This window comes from Carassius carassius, chromosome 6 (genome assembly GCF_963082965.1).
Source record: "Carassius carassius chromosome 6, fCarCar2.1, whole genome shotgun sequence".
NCBI lineage: Eukaryota > Metazoa > Chordata > Actinopteri > Cypriniformes > Cyprinidae > Carassius > Carassius carassius.
Window position 1 is genome coordinate 18,463,516 of NC_081760.1, and position 15,541 is coordinate 18,479,056.

Here is a 15,541-nt window from a genome sequence, read left to right on the forward strand (position 1 = left end):
GTGCCTCATCGTTCCATCCACTTTTTGTGGCTATGGTCCAAAACTCTATGGCGAAATCTGCAGTGCTACGGGAACCCTGACGAAGAGTGAGTAGGCGCTTGGAAGCCTCCCGACCACTGACAGGATGATCAAACACTCGCTTGAATTCTTCCACGAATGCCATGTAGGACTTACAACAGGCGTCCTGGGATTGCCACACTGCTGAGGCCCAAGAGAGTGCCTTGTCTGAGAGAAGTGTAATAATGTAAGCAATCTTAGAGCGATCCGTGGGGAAACTTGTTGGCTGAAGCTCGAAGGTGAGAAAACCCTGACAGGAACTGGGATCTCCAGCAAAGGGCTTAGGAGGTGGTAGTCGGGGCTCCACCACAGGAGAAGGCCTGACGCTACTCGGAGGTAAAGCCCTGCATTTCAGCCCGAGCCTGACGGGCCCTGACTTATTTATGCCCCTAGGGCCGGGCTTCGGGCCAATTTTCACGTTATAGCTCACATGCGGGCCGGGCCTCTGGCCTTTTTTGGGTTATCCTTCTATTTATATTTTTAGACATTAATAAAAAAAAAAATGAGAAATTGACGTCGACGATAGAAAAACAAACCTAGACATTTCATAACCTCATAACTTTCATAATCTGATAATTCAACCCGTTATAATTACACTGACATACTGACATGACAGTCTCACGCTCGCACGCACGCATGCTTTTCCGTCAGCGCGACCCACAATTATACTTCGCTTATATCCACTTACTGTAGTAGTAGCTATTATAGGCCTCTAAATTAATGTATTAATCATAGCCTAGTTGGCCAAATAATAATTATAAAATGATGATTCATGCAGCGGCGAGCATTTCTGTGTCTGCACCTGTTGTTGCGGGCCACGCAGCAACGAAGAGAGCGCTGGCCGAGTTTGAAAACATTGTGGAGCAGGACGAGGATGACAACGATGAAGTACAGCAATACATGCGCCTCAATCACAACATGGAAGGTGATGGACGAGATGTGCTGCTAGGGTGGAAACAGCACGAGACCCTGCTACCGCCACTGTCAAGACTGGCTCGCTCTGTGTTTAGTTTCCCGCCAGCAGCCGCAGCGAACGTGTCTTCAGCGCAGCGGGAAGAGTGATGGAAGAGAGGAGGACTGGGTTAAAACCTTCCACTCTGGATGCTATTCTTTTTCTCCACGATGCTCTGTAAGAGACTGTTCTAACTTTTCATTTGACTGGACTTTATTTTAGTTTAACTGTTGGAAACTAATGGAAAAAAAGAATGGACATGTTCTGTGGTGCATTTTTGAGATAAGATAACCTGCAAGTTTGTTTTTAATTAATTTAATTTGTTTAGATTGTAGGCTATTTCTCATTTCATTTGCGCCTGCCTCAGTATTTCAATTTTTTTTTATTTTACTCACTGTGGTTTAATAAATAAACATATTAAACTAACTGTCTGTGTGATATGCTTGAAGTGTTTTATATCTATGGATCTTATTGTAGCCAAGTAAAGTATTAGCGTTAATTTTAGAGGCTTAATTGATTAAATATGTTTTAGGCTACTCGCTGTCGGCTCGGCTGATTAACGTTAAACGTCATTTTAAAAAAAATGTTCCAAACATTTTTCTAAATTAACTTTATAAAGAAATGAATAACACAAAACTGACGCCTTTTTTAATTGTTGCAAATAGGGCAGGCTTCTGCTGTGTAATAAAATAAATAAAAACACGGGCTCGTGTCGGACTCGGGCTGATAATTCTGATGAGCTGTCGGACACGGGTCGGCCTAGGGCTTGAGCGTCTCGGGCCAGGTCCGGGCTCGGGCCTAGATTTGAGGCCCATGCAGGGCTCTACTCGGAGGTGATGCAGAGGAAGGTGAAGAACCCAGGAGGCGATCAAACAGCTGGCGGATGGAACTCATCACATCGGCCAAGAGTTGAGAATGTTTGGCCATTAGCTCTTGTCGGCTGAGAACGGCTTCATGGTGCTGAAAAGATGCCTCATGTTGAGCAATCACTGCCAATAAGTCCTTGGAACTGAGTGTTTCTGGGTCCATGAATGACTTGGTTTTTCTGTCAAAAGCTGGGCTAGAACTTGGGTCTCTGGTGTGGAGGTTGAGAGATCTGCCACCATGCCACAGAGGCGGAGATGTTGGACCCAATTGAAATACTCAAGGCAGTACCCCAGGCAATGTTGGTTTATTTAAAAAAAGGTCTTTGCAAGGCAAAAATTCAACAAAAGTTCTTCTCAGGCAGAGGAATTAATAACATGAGAGATAATTGGGAAACAAAAATCACAAGGGTAAATAAAAACACCACAAGGGGAGAAAACAAAACTAGAGCATGTGAACAATCAAATGACTAAGAACACCTTACTTGAGGTAGCTTGGAAAGACTTGGAAGGACTTGGAAATTCAAAGCAGGTAGCACGCAGCCTGGACTCAAAAACCAAGTGTTAAACACAGGGAAAGACTCAGCTAAAATACTCTAAGAGAAACAAGGCACAGGTGACCTGGATAATGTTAACAAGAGTAGACAAAGAAGAATTAAGACAGAAGGGAACACAGGGGACCTCTAGAGGCACGGAGACAAACTACAGGAGGTCAAATGCTGACAGTTTGTGTATGTTTTTTTTTTTTTTTTTTACTATCAAAGCCATGATGCCCATCCACTGATATTATATGATAGACTGCAATGGTTTGAGTTAAAAAAATCTTTGTTTGTGTTTAACTAAAGAAACAAAGTCGCATACATCTTGGATGCCTTGGGGCTAATAAGATAAACATCAAATTTTCATTTTTGAGTGAACTATCCCTTAAACTATGTAAATAAAATCTTGTTCTTAAAGTAATGACAATTATATTATGGAGTTTAGATGTGCTTAAATGTCAAAATAATGGATATTCTCAACATCTCACAACTGACAAACATCTTAACAACCCAGAGATCAGTCCTGAGTCCTGGCAAATGACAACCTACATGAATGAAACAGATACTCCTTTAAGTGATTCAGGCACACCATTTTTACCTGCTGGACCAGAAAAAAAAAGAAAAACAAATGCACATTGAATGAAACACAAGCAACATCTACAGACCGGAGGATCGCAGAGACTAAAAATGTGAAAATCAAATTTCAGTATAAATATTTCATATCGCAATCATTCATGTTTTAAACAGGCCGCTCGCTCTGCTGAGGCATACTTTATCAGATCTTCTCTCTAACTGCATGAACTATCTATCTGTAGTACATGATTCTCTGCTCAGTCAACAGCTGTCACTCTGCTTCACCTCGATCTGTCTGTCTGTCTTTCTGTCTGTCTTCAGGTCAGACAGGTTTTGCCGATGATCTTCTGCCTGGAATTAATTTGGAGATTGTTCCAGGTATGAGCTTTCAAACATACCGGCCTCAGTTTTCTATCTGATCTGCCTCTCTCCCTGTTTCTTATACTTTTATTCCCCTCTGATGTAATTTCCTGATAATCACAGTAACAAACACCAATCAAACCCTCTGATGGATCACTGTAACAGATGTTCTGTCTCATGTGATAACTTCTAAATTAACTGATATAATTCAGCTCACTGATAATTTCATGACCAAATCAACCGGACTGTTACTTTACATCATTGTAAGGATTAAATCAGGTACAAATAAATAGTAAAAACAACAAAGGCAAGTATTGCTGACCAACGTACATTAAAGGGTTAGTTCATCCAAAAATCAAAACTACCGTATTTTTTGGACTATAAGTCGCCCCTAAGTATAAGTCACATCAGTCCAAAAATACGTCATGACAAGGAAAAAACATATAAGTCGCACTGGACTACTATAAGTCGCATTTATTTAAACCCAAGAACCAAGAGAAAACATTACCGTCTACAACAGCGAGAGGGCGCTCTATGTTTAGCGCCCTCTCGCGGCTGTAGACGGTAATGTTATCTCTTGGTTAATTTCCCTTGGTTCATGTCAAATTAATTTTGATAAATAAGTCGCACCTGACTATAAGTCGCAGGATCAGCCAAACTATGAAAAAAAAGTGCGACTTATAGTCCGGAAAATACGGTATGTCATTAATGACTCACCCTCATGTTGTTCCAAACCCGTAAGACCTCCGTTCATCTTCGGAACACAGTTTAAGATATTTTACATTTAGTCCGAGAGCTTTCTGTCCCTCCATTGAAAGTGTGTGCACGGTATACTGTCCATGTCCAGAAAGGTAAGAAAAACATAATCAAAGTAGTCCATGTGACATCAGAGGGTCAGAATTTGCTGAAGCATCGAAAATACATTTTGGTCCAAAAATAGCTAAAACTACGACTTTATTCAGCATTGTCTTCTCTTCCAGGTCTGTTGTGAGACTGTTCAAAACTCTGCAGTTTAGTGATATCCGGTTCATGAAGTAATCATTCGATGTAACCAGATCTTCTTGAACCAGTTCACCAAATCGAACTGAATCATTTGAAACGGTTCGTGTCTCCAATAGGCATTAATCCACAAATGACTTAAGCTGTTAACTTTTTTAATGTGGCTGACACTCCCTCTGAGTTAAAACAAACCAATATCCAGGAGTAATTCATTTACTCAAACAGTACGCTGACTGAAATGCTGTGAAGAGAGAACTGAAGATGAACACCAAGCCGAGCCAGATAACGAATGAAAGATTGACCTTTCTAGACATGGACAGTATACCGTACACACAGTTTCAATGGAGGGACTGAGAGCTCTTGGACTAAATCTAAAATATCTTAAACTCTTTTCCGAAGATGAATGGAGGTCTTATGGGTTTGGAACGACATGAGGGTGAGTCATTAATGACATAATTTAGGTTTTTGGGTGAACTAACCCTTTAAGGCTGCTGATGCAGCAATCGCATCAGTGATGTTGTTGGGTTTGACATTCAGTCGCATGTTTACTGTAAGATGCTGTGTGAAACTGTGCAGTGGGTATGACTCCAACACAGGAAGTCCATCATCAGTGTTGAGAGCTAACGAGGGAGTGTGTGTGTGTGTGTGTATGTGTGTGTGCTCTTGTTTTTGTGACATATCAGGACACAACTCTGTATAATGACATGGGTATGACACAGGTATTACAAGGAGAGGGTGATTTATGAGGACATAACCCATGTCCCCATTTTTCAAAATGCTTATAAATCATACAGAATTAATTTTTTTGAGAAAGTAAAAATGCACAGTTTCCTGTGAAGGTTAGGCTTAGGTGTTGGGTTGGTGTAGGGCGATAGAATATACCGTTTCTACAGTATAAAAACCATTACGCCTATAGGATGTCCCCACTTTTCACAAAAACAAACGTGTGTGTGTGTCATTGGTCAATTTTATAGGTGCTGTTTGTATCCCATTAACTACTACTGATATGGGTGACTGGAAAAATCACAGAGAACTTCTGATTAATTATACTATATTTTATATATTTAATTGTTATTTCAATCTGATTAGAGTCTCTATCTGATCTCTGTTTTTGCTTTACTAAGACTGTTTTACTAACACTGGACTTAAACAGTGTTCATTGAGGTCCATCTTTTGTTGGAAGTTTACATATTAATGAGCAGTTTTAAAAGTAGTTCAGTAGTTCACACAAAGCTTTAATTTAATTGATTAGATTTCTTCCCTCTTTTTTTAACTAAATCATAATGAATAAGTTCCACATAAAAAACAGAAACATTTGGGTTAAAAATGTGTTTATTACATTATTTCATGAGTGATTTATTTGGAATATTTTATATTTATTATTTTACCCCAATATTAGAATACAATAGTAATCTTTACATGCAAATTATATTTCTTATTTGTTTATATACTGTTTATATATTTTTTATTATTTAATTTTATGTATTTTATAAATTAATTAATTTTATATTATTAACACATTTTATTTTATTTTATTTGCTAAAACATCCATACATACAGTGACTTGAACATACAACTTGAACAAACGAACATGTTTATAATTAAAATTCATAATTTTTTTTTATGGAAATAAGGTTACTTCAGTTTGTGAAGTCACGTGGTGAAATTCGCGATTGTCATGATGAAGCTGACCTTGTTGTGATCTCTGTGGTAGAGTGGGTGTTTGTGGGCACCGTGGTCATGGGCAGTATCCTCGTCATTCTGCTAGTGGGTGTTTGCTGGTGTCAATGTTGCCCTCATTCATGCTGCTGTTACGTGAGATGCTGCTGCTGCCCAGATACCTGCTGCTGTCCTCGACACCGTGAGTCCTGCAAACACATCCCATCATGCCACCAACATGCACCGCCGACATGAATGTAGTCTGACTGTATCTCTCTTAAGTAGTATATGAAGCAGGAAAGGGAATCAAGTCAACACCTCACACACCAGTGCCTATGTTCCCCTCATACTACATACCTGGGATGCCCACCATGGTGCCTATTGCTCCGTCTTCCCTCATTGACCCAAACCTGTCCACTGCACCATCACTGGAAAACAATGGCTCAGGTGAGTGTACTGTAGTGAAACTGAAGTAAACCTGTTTACTGTTGATTACTGAGCTGCTGTCCTGTTGCGACAGTGTTAGATGCTCGAAAACCACAACATGATTTACTGGCACATTATAAAATATTTTACCACCCCAGTATTTCAGAGTAATTTTTAAGAATTTAAAATGAGTTCAAACATCTAAAGTGAATGTGAAACATCTACAGACAGACTCATACATGTTGTTTAGATCGTTTACATTGTGATTACAAAAATTGTAATCAAGCTTGGGCACAGTGTGTCATATTAAATATATACAGGCCAAATGTTCATCCATTTAATTATTGCTTTCAAGCTCTTTCAAGTTCTTAGAGCTCACATTGAGTCATGAGCTCAAGCCATCTATTATGGACTGCAAACCAAATCTGTTCACTTTCACCTCTGTTCAAGGATTACATTAACATGTGAACCCCTGAAATAATATGATTTAACATCCAATATTAGTCCACATTTTCTTTCACGAAGATCAGGCTTCTTCAAAAACCCCAGTGATTTGACTGTCTCAATAATCACTGATGTGTATAAGTAAAAAATACAGTAAATATGACTTAATGACTGTGTATTGTAAGCAGTGTTTTTGTGCAGTGTCCTCACTTCAGTTTGCTTACTGATTCATAGTATTTATTTTCATCTGAGTAAAGGGCTATGTTAAAATGGCCTAAATTACCAAAAACAATATTCTTATAACACACACGCATGGTGTATCTCCTGTAGTGTGGAGTGGTTTCCATCTGCAGCCTGTGTCAGATGAGAGTTCTCTGAAAGTGCTGCAGTACGTGGAAAAGCAGCTCGCTCAGTTCAACCCATCGCAGACTCTTAGCAGCAGCCGAAACTGTAAGACACAAACGCCATTTCAGATGCTTGACCACTGCATGATCCACTCAACATTCCCACTGCACTTGACCAATGCACACGGCCAACAATACAATCAACTGCAGATGTTTCGCTCAACATTCCTACTGCACTTGACTACTTCACAATCTACTGCACTCGAGCCCTTGCAAGATGACCCATTCAGAATTCCCACTGCACTTGACCAGTCCACGATCCCACTGCATGACCCTGCCCAATTCACTGCACACAATCACTGCATGATTCACTGCAGGATCCACTCCTTCTGTCTAAGCTTTTCTATATTCCTGTGTAAGAGCTGCATGCTTGACTCCTCCTTTTCATGTTCCTCTGTGCTCTCTTAAGCACTTTATACTTCACTTTCTTTATATTCTTTAGGTTTTTCATATAGTGCTCTACATTTTTCTACATTAATGATGACAAGACATGAATGAACGAGAGCAGTGCAATTATGGTTAAACATTCTAATACATCAATACTTATACTTCAATCCTGCTCCTGGGGGACTGTCCTGAAGAGTTTATTTAAACCCTAGTTTTTCTAAATAAATTACACCTGAATTATCTAATCGAGGTCTTACTGATCACTTGAAATATCACAGGCCCAAAAGGGAGGGTTGAAGACCTAAGTTGGTAAGAATTTGCAAAAAGAGTTTGTCCAAACTCTCCAAAGCCCCCTTCACACTGCGATTCCGGAAAATACACGGGTAATGTGTTCCGGCAATTGTTCCCGGGTCACTAGATTTTGCACTTTCACACTGCCAGTGATTACCCTGGAATATGTGCGTGCGTTCAAACACAACCCGTAAAGGTCCCGTAAATACACGTGACATCAAGATTTACATTACATTACATTTAGTCATTAAGCAGACACTTTTATCCAAAGCGACTTACAAATGAGCACAGTGGAAGCAATCAAAAACAACAAAAAGAGCAATGATATATAAGTGCTATAACAAGTCTCAGTTAGCTTAACACTGTATACGTAGCAAGGGCTTTTAAATAATAAAATAAATAAATAAATAAAAAATAAATAAAAAGAAAACAGATAGAATAGAAAAAGAATAGAGCAAGCTAGTGTTAGAGGTCTTTATATATATATATATATATATATATATATATATATATATATATATATATATGTGTGTATATGTGTGTATATGTGTGTGTGTATATATACATACACACACACACACACACACACACACACAAAATTGTAACAATAAATGAAAAAATAGAATACAAAAAGATTAGAAAGGTAGTTAGTTTTTTTTGTTTTTTTAAGATTAGAATTAGAATAGTGAGTGTTAAAGTTAGAGGGTCAAATAAAGATGGAAGAGATGAGTTTTAAGCCGATTTTATGAAGATGTCTAAGGACTCGGATTGAGTGGGGGAGGTCATTCCACCAGGAGGGAACATTTAATTTAAAAGTCTGTAAAAGTGTGCTTCTTTGGGATGGAACAATCAAGCAACGTTCACTTGCAGAACGCAAGCTTCTAGAGAGCACATAAGTCTGAAGTTATAAATTTAGGTAAATGGGTGCAGAGCCAGTGGTAGTTTTGTAGGCAAACATCAATACCTTGACTTTTATGCGAGCAGCTATTGGTAGCCAGTGCAAATTGATAAAAAGAGGTGTGACGTGTATTCTTTTTGGCTCATTAAAAATTAATCTTGCTGCCGTGTTCTGGAATACTTGTAAAGGTTTGATAGAACTGGCTGGAAGACCTGCCAAGAGGGTATTGCAATAGTCCAGTCTGGACAGAACAAGAGCCTGAACAAGGAGTTGTGCTGCATGTTCCAAAAGAAAGGGCCTGATCTTCTTGATGTTCAATAAAGCAAATCTGCAGGACCAGACAGTTTTAGCAATGTGGTCTGAGAAAGTTAGCTGATCATCAATAATAACTCCAAGGCTTCTGGATGTTTTTGAAGGAGTTATGGTTGGTGTGCCTAACTTGATGGTGAAATAGTGATGAAACGATGGGTTTGCTGGAACAACAAGCAGTTCTGTGTGTATATATAATTTCAGTTCATGCATATTTTATATCAAGTTTAAGTTCACAAAGATAGCGCTGCTACAAATCACACTAAAACACCTATTCTTCCATCTTTATTATTAACTATCCAAGTATTTTTATGTGAATTTTGGGATATTGCGTTAAAAACACTAGATGGAAATGCCAATATTTTAGATAAAATCTTAAAATGTGCATTTAAAAAACATATGCACTCAACTATTGTTGATAATTTTGGCAATAATTATGAAGTGGGAAAAACCCTGTAAAAAACACTTTTTTATTAGTGACACATTGCACTACTTTCCCAGGAAGTGACAATTTTGTGTTTTATTTGATAATCATAGCCTGGGAAGGAAGCACAACTCTCGTCTGATTCTGTGTGTGTCTCACGTGTATCATCTCAAGATGTGACGTGTAATGTACGAGTCAAAAACGATGGGCACGTTAACTTTGTCTTAAGCTGGCAAAAATCTCAGCTTCAGCGCGGAAAGTGAGGAACTAACTGATCTCTGATGCATTACAGTTTGCACATATTTTTTTAATCGCGAACATTGATCTTCCTTCAAAACACCTGGTAAAAGATAACGTGCGTCATCACTTCGACACGGCATTAGTTCTGGCATTTGTTCACACAGCGCTTGTTCCAGGACTTAACCCGGCAATGTTACTAGGTCCCCGACCCGGGACCAATCCCGGAATCAATCCCGGGACATGTTTACTTTCACACAGAAGGCGACCCGGCAATGTTCCGGCAATTTTCCAGGTCCAACGTGCAGTGTGAAAGGGGCTCAAGTAAGCTATCAGAGATATCTGTACTGATTTCTCTTTGCAGCCTGCAGTAAGTCTGAGCTGAGTTCCTTACATGATGCAGAAACAAATTTCCATCAAACCTATCGACAAGTCCAGAAAAAGGCTTTGCCTTCCATTCCTGATCTTGATGACCTCCAGACCACAGATTTCTCTCCCATTCATGAGGCAGGATGCACTCAACAACCCCAGCATAGAAATCATGTAGCAGATGAAAACCCCAGGTAACAGAAGGCTGAGATGTAGTACAGCACTTGTCTTACTACACAATGGGCAGTTTAATAGTATTGATAATTTCCATTTCAGGTGGAACCCTCGCTCAGAGCACTTGCAGAGGAAGGCTTTCCTGGAACGTGGACGGACAGGATCTTTGGATGAGCTTGAGGAGTTTGCAATGGCATATATGCAACAAGGACATCACAATGATCTTGGAAACAGGGAGGGTGACTATAGAGCAAACAAACTGGAAAAGGAGCGCAAGAGGGAGAGAGACCGGGAGCTGGAACGGGATCGTTACCCATTTTATTGTTCAAAGCGTAACTCTCCGAAGGCCAGTCCAGTGAGATGTCCACCCGGCCCTCCACTCTTACCTGGAAAAAGACGAGACCCATGTGACAATGGTCAACCCCAAAGGAATACACGAAAGTGGGATAAGAGCAGAAGAGTTTTCAGTGGTACAGGGAGCAGGCAGAACTACAGTGATGCCCTTCTCAACAGCTCATTAGAACGTAAAGCTAAAGCAGTCAAAAGCAGTTCTTCAAAAGTAGGACAGGCTGAAGAGGACTTAGACACACCTTCCAAAAATAGCTCCAAAAAGAGTAGTGAAGGTTTCCACAGCAGGTCTCCATGCAACCAGTCACCTCTTGACCGGATGGCAGAGGATAATGAATCATTACCATCCCACACAGAGAAGGAACAGGAGTGTTCCCGTGGAGCAGAGTCTCGACAACAACCTTTCAGCTACATACGCTCTGGTCACGGCTCTATGCCAAGTGGGCAAGAGGAGCAGAACCGCCCTCGTAAAGTGGTGAGTGATCTGTAGGACTCTTTGTGACTTTGCTGTTCCATTGAAAGGGGGAAATAAAACCTTCACAGCACTGTCGACCTGAGTTTGTCTTGCATGCAAATGGATGCATTAGTGCAGTTAAAGAAAAGCACCAAGGTTCCACAGACTGAAGCCACTTCAATAAAAGCAAAGCCGTAGAAAGATCTTTATTTACAGGAAGTGAAGTATGTAGTCCTTAAACCCTCCAACACAACTGGTAACATTATTGGAAATTTGTTTGTAAAAATGTATTTCAGAAAAAGACCAAGTATGAAAGATTAGTTAAAAACAGTCATAAAAACATTCAGTACATGAAAGAATGCAGAACATTAGCCATAAATCCACTTTCACCAGAGAAGCACTCTAAGATTTCCTCTTGTCAGTCATCATCCTTACCATTTATTTCATTCGTATCTCTTGTAGACATTTTGTGATGAACAAAGTGTGCAGTTTGATTCCGACCTAGGTCTTTCAATCACGGTTCAATTTGTACCTCGATTTGATGACAGAAAAATGTCCTCTCCAAAATGTATTTGGAGCACAGCTTAAACTGTATATAAACTCCTAACCCAACTAATGTTACAGTGGTTCAAGAAAGCACTAGTTTGAAGCTATAAAACCTCTAAGAAATGTTATGACTATAGAAAAAGAGTTAAAAAAGGTCAAGATATGACATTGATAAAATGTGTGTCCTATAAGCAAACATTATAATGCACTGTACACTTACTTATTTATTGCAAATTCATTGTTAAATTTAGCATTGTCAGTGTGAGTTCAGTGTATCCACCCATCCTTCAGTTTGAAACACAGTTACACATTTATGTACATATTGCCCACAGACTTCCACTGTAAGATGATTTATTTGCAATGTTTTAGCCTTATTAAACACAGATGCTGCTGTAGTGCTTAACAAAGTTTGAATTTCTATTCATTAAATTAGATCTAACTGTAAAATGTAGACACTCGCCAGAGGCACTGTAGAAGCTAAAGTGCTCCATTTATGTGTATAAATACCAAAGACTATATAACACCCAAAATGTGTCACTCGTATAGTTTTGAATGGGGAAAAATGCAACACTCTATAAACCCTTTTTCTGTTAGTAAACATTGTGACATTTTTCTGTTGGGGGAGCTTAGGTGGTGGCAGAAAGAGCCCCCTGATCGCTTCACTAACGCTAGCTATGAATAACAGGAGAAATTCAGATTTTATCTGCATACTGTATGTAAGGCCACTTACTGTCCAGGACTGCAATTGTTATTTGAAAAGGTTAACTATAATGAACGAAACCACATTGGCCGACCCACGCATGCTTTTACTCAAAGGATAGACAATCTGACAGGATTTCCTTCAGTTGACTGACTCACATGTAAAGAGTATAGTAAAGACAAACTCACAGAGTCTATCTAGTCATGAAAATGTATATATTTCAATTTCAGCAGGCAACTATTTTTACAGCTACATTATTATTCCAGCCACAATTGCTCACAATGTATATACCACAGCTGTTGTTTTGTTTTTTGTTTTGTTATTTTTTTGGTCTGGCAGTGGCAGTGGCAGCAGCGTTCAAATTTCAATATTTAAAAATTCTGACTTTTTCTCGCAATTCCGAGATTATATCTCACAATTCTGATATGAAGAATCAACTAGTCATTATCTCTTTTGAGTTTAGCCTATATCCCACACTTCTGAGCAAATATTTGATATTTGAGAAAAAGTAACAATTATGACACAGTTGTTGTCAGATTTCTTTGATTTCAAATAATACATTTAAAAAAGTTTAGTGAACAGTTTTGTATAATTTTTTATCTACATTGAAAGAGATAGGAGTTGCTTTTGCACGCCCGAGAGGCGTTTCAAAGATGGCCGCCGAGTGACATGACTTGTCTTAAAAGGACTTTGATAAATACAGATGGAAATCTTATTCAGTATAGCTTGGAGAATCGTGTAGCTTTTCAAATTTTGACTTTATTTCATTTTATTTTTTGTTTGTAACATACATGTCTGGTCCTAATAATTCCAAAATAATCACTGACAGCGCTTCACCTGCCACTCTCACTGCTACACAAGATTAATCTACTCAAACAAAGCTGGCTTGGCTTGCTCATTCTGCTCACTCTTCTTTCCTTTCTTTGAACAGAGCACTCTTCTGAGCAGAGACTCACTTGTAGTTTGATGTCTCAGACACACAATGGGGAAGTCACCACGCTTGCAAAAACTCCACCGCCAACACGCACTGATCCAGTGGAGCACTAGCGCTGTGGAAGGCAGGTTTGTGAGGTCTGAACATGAGTATTGAAATATAACCTACCCTTTTGGCTCATAGCTTTGACATTGAGCTTGGAGAAAATATAGAGTATTCATTCATGAGGCTCACTGGACAAGAGACTTTTCCTGACAGTTTAATGGATTTGTATTTAGTGAAAACATTTGCCACACAGTGGAATGATGAAGTTTACATTGAGCATTATTGGATGTAATATATAGCATAACTACTAGCATGGTTGCCCTAACAACACCAGCTTTACTTACATCCCAGACAGCAAGCAGTTTCGGCCCAGATCTGGCCCACATTTGGCCCGCATGGATTTCATGCAGGCCAGATGTGGGCCGGTTCTGGGCCGAAACTGCTTGCTGTATTTTCATCTATATGCATATAATTTTAAAGTGCTTCATATGAATGGATTTTTAAATTTGCTAAATTGTTACATTCTGACAACCTATATGAATAAACATTTATAAAAAAACAAGACACTTGCTAACTGCTGTGCTAGCTAACTGTGCTTTTGCACATGTTTGCACATAACATGAATATTATTGCAGATCTTGTTATACACTCATGCTTTTATTAGTATTGTAAGAGACAGCCAATTTATTTTTCAAAGTAACAAATTATAATATTGTGTGTCTTTAGGGATGACACTGGTTTCCATATGCAAAGCTGAGCAAAGACTTAAAGATAAAAAAAGAACAAGATTACAGGGAGTCAGTTGGTTCCAGTGGTTTGTTATTAATTATCAACCAATCTCATCATATTAGATAAACAAGAAAAGATTTTCATTGAATTACTGTTGGTTGTGAGTTCATTGAAGCACACATCTGGATCATGTAGTTGAAGATTTCTGACAAAAAAAAGTACAATGTGGAGCTGTCTCCATTGAAACACTTCAGTATTAGTACTGAATACCAGCCTCACATATAATCATTTATCTTGTAAAGGCTCAGTCATTGCTATCCGTGGTACCTTAAGTTAGAGTTAATAGTAACAGTGTGACGTATATGTACTGGAGACAAGTGGACACTGCACACGCCAGCGGTGACATCATGGGACGATGTGCTCATCATTCTGGTGTTGGTTCTGTTGGCGATCAGGCTCTCAGACTGACATCGCTGTGTCAGATATCAGTCTTCACCTGCAGTGCTTTAACTAGTTACTAGTCTTCTTTTATCTTTAAATTGTTATTTATATACGGTAGCTGTATCAAGCAAAGTGCTTTTGTCCAAATGCTTAAGGAAATTATCAATATAATTAAAATTTTGCCATGAGGACTAAAAATCATGGCAATACAACTGTTTACATTTTTCACATTTGCTGCCTTATGGAATATGTACAGTGCCCTCCTTAAGTATCGGAACAGTAAAGACAAAATAGCTTTCTCTGGTGTGCAGATATGACATTTGCAAATATGATTAAAAGATGAATATGCTACAAAACTACAGAATGTCACATTTTATTATAAAGTCTTTCGACACAAACATGTTTTACCAAATAAAAAGGACAGCACTTTTAGAGTTCATCCCACTATTTGATGTGAGCATAAGTATTGGAACAGTTGAATTCAAGGCATATGTAAAAGATTAAAAGCTAATATTTTGTTCCAGATCCCTCGCATGCAATCAGAGCAGTGAGTCTGCAACCCATAGACATCACCAGACACTCATGGTCTTATGCTTTTCTCCAGCCTTTAATGCAGCCAATTCCAACTGTTAATTGTTTGGGGGAGTTTCTGTCTTTAGTCTGAACTGAAAACTGAACTGGCAGGGTGTTTTGGGTCATTATCCTGATTAGGGCTGTGCAATATGGACAAAAACCTATCACGATTTTTTGATCAATTTTGCGATTTCGATTTTAATCACGATTTTGACACACACAGACATGCTTTACAGTCATAAATGCCTTCAGTATAAATTTGAAACTTATTTCCAAAAGAAAACCAATGAGAGCTTTATAAAAAATTTGTAACATGTCTCTAGAACAGACTTAAGTCAAAATAATCACTAAGTAAAGATGTCAAACAAAATCTAGACATATGGCAAAAAATTATAATAAAAAAAAA

At 38.7% G+C, this 15,541-nt stretch overlaps 1 protein-coding gene across 1 annotated transcript in view; it reads left to right on the forward strand.

The window, feature by feature from the left end:
* Nucleotides 1-15,265, forward strand: part of LOC132142465 (immunoglobulin-like domain-containing receptor 2) — a 40,851-nt gene extending 25,586 nt beyond the window's left edge. The window contains exons 4-10 of the mRNA XM_059552356.1: nt 3,306-3,362; nt 6,058-6,204; nt 6,288-6,449; nt 7,203-7,322; nt 10,187-10,385; nt 10,468-11,188; nt 13,345-15,265. Coding sequence (XP_059408339.1) covers nt 3,306-3,362; nt 6,058-6,204; nt 6,288-6,449; nt 7,203-7,322; nt 10,187-10,385; nt 10,468-11,188; nt 13,345-13,380 — 1,442 coding nt within the window. The 3' untranslated portion in view covers nt 13,381-15,265. The remainder of the gene's footprint in view (nt 1-3,305; nt 3,363-6,057; nt 6,205-6,287; nt 6,450-7,202; nt 7,323-10,186; nt 10,386-10,467; nt 11,189-13,344) is intronic.
* The last annotated feature ends 276 nt before the right edge of the window (nt 15,266-15,541 follow it).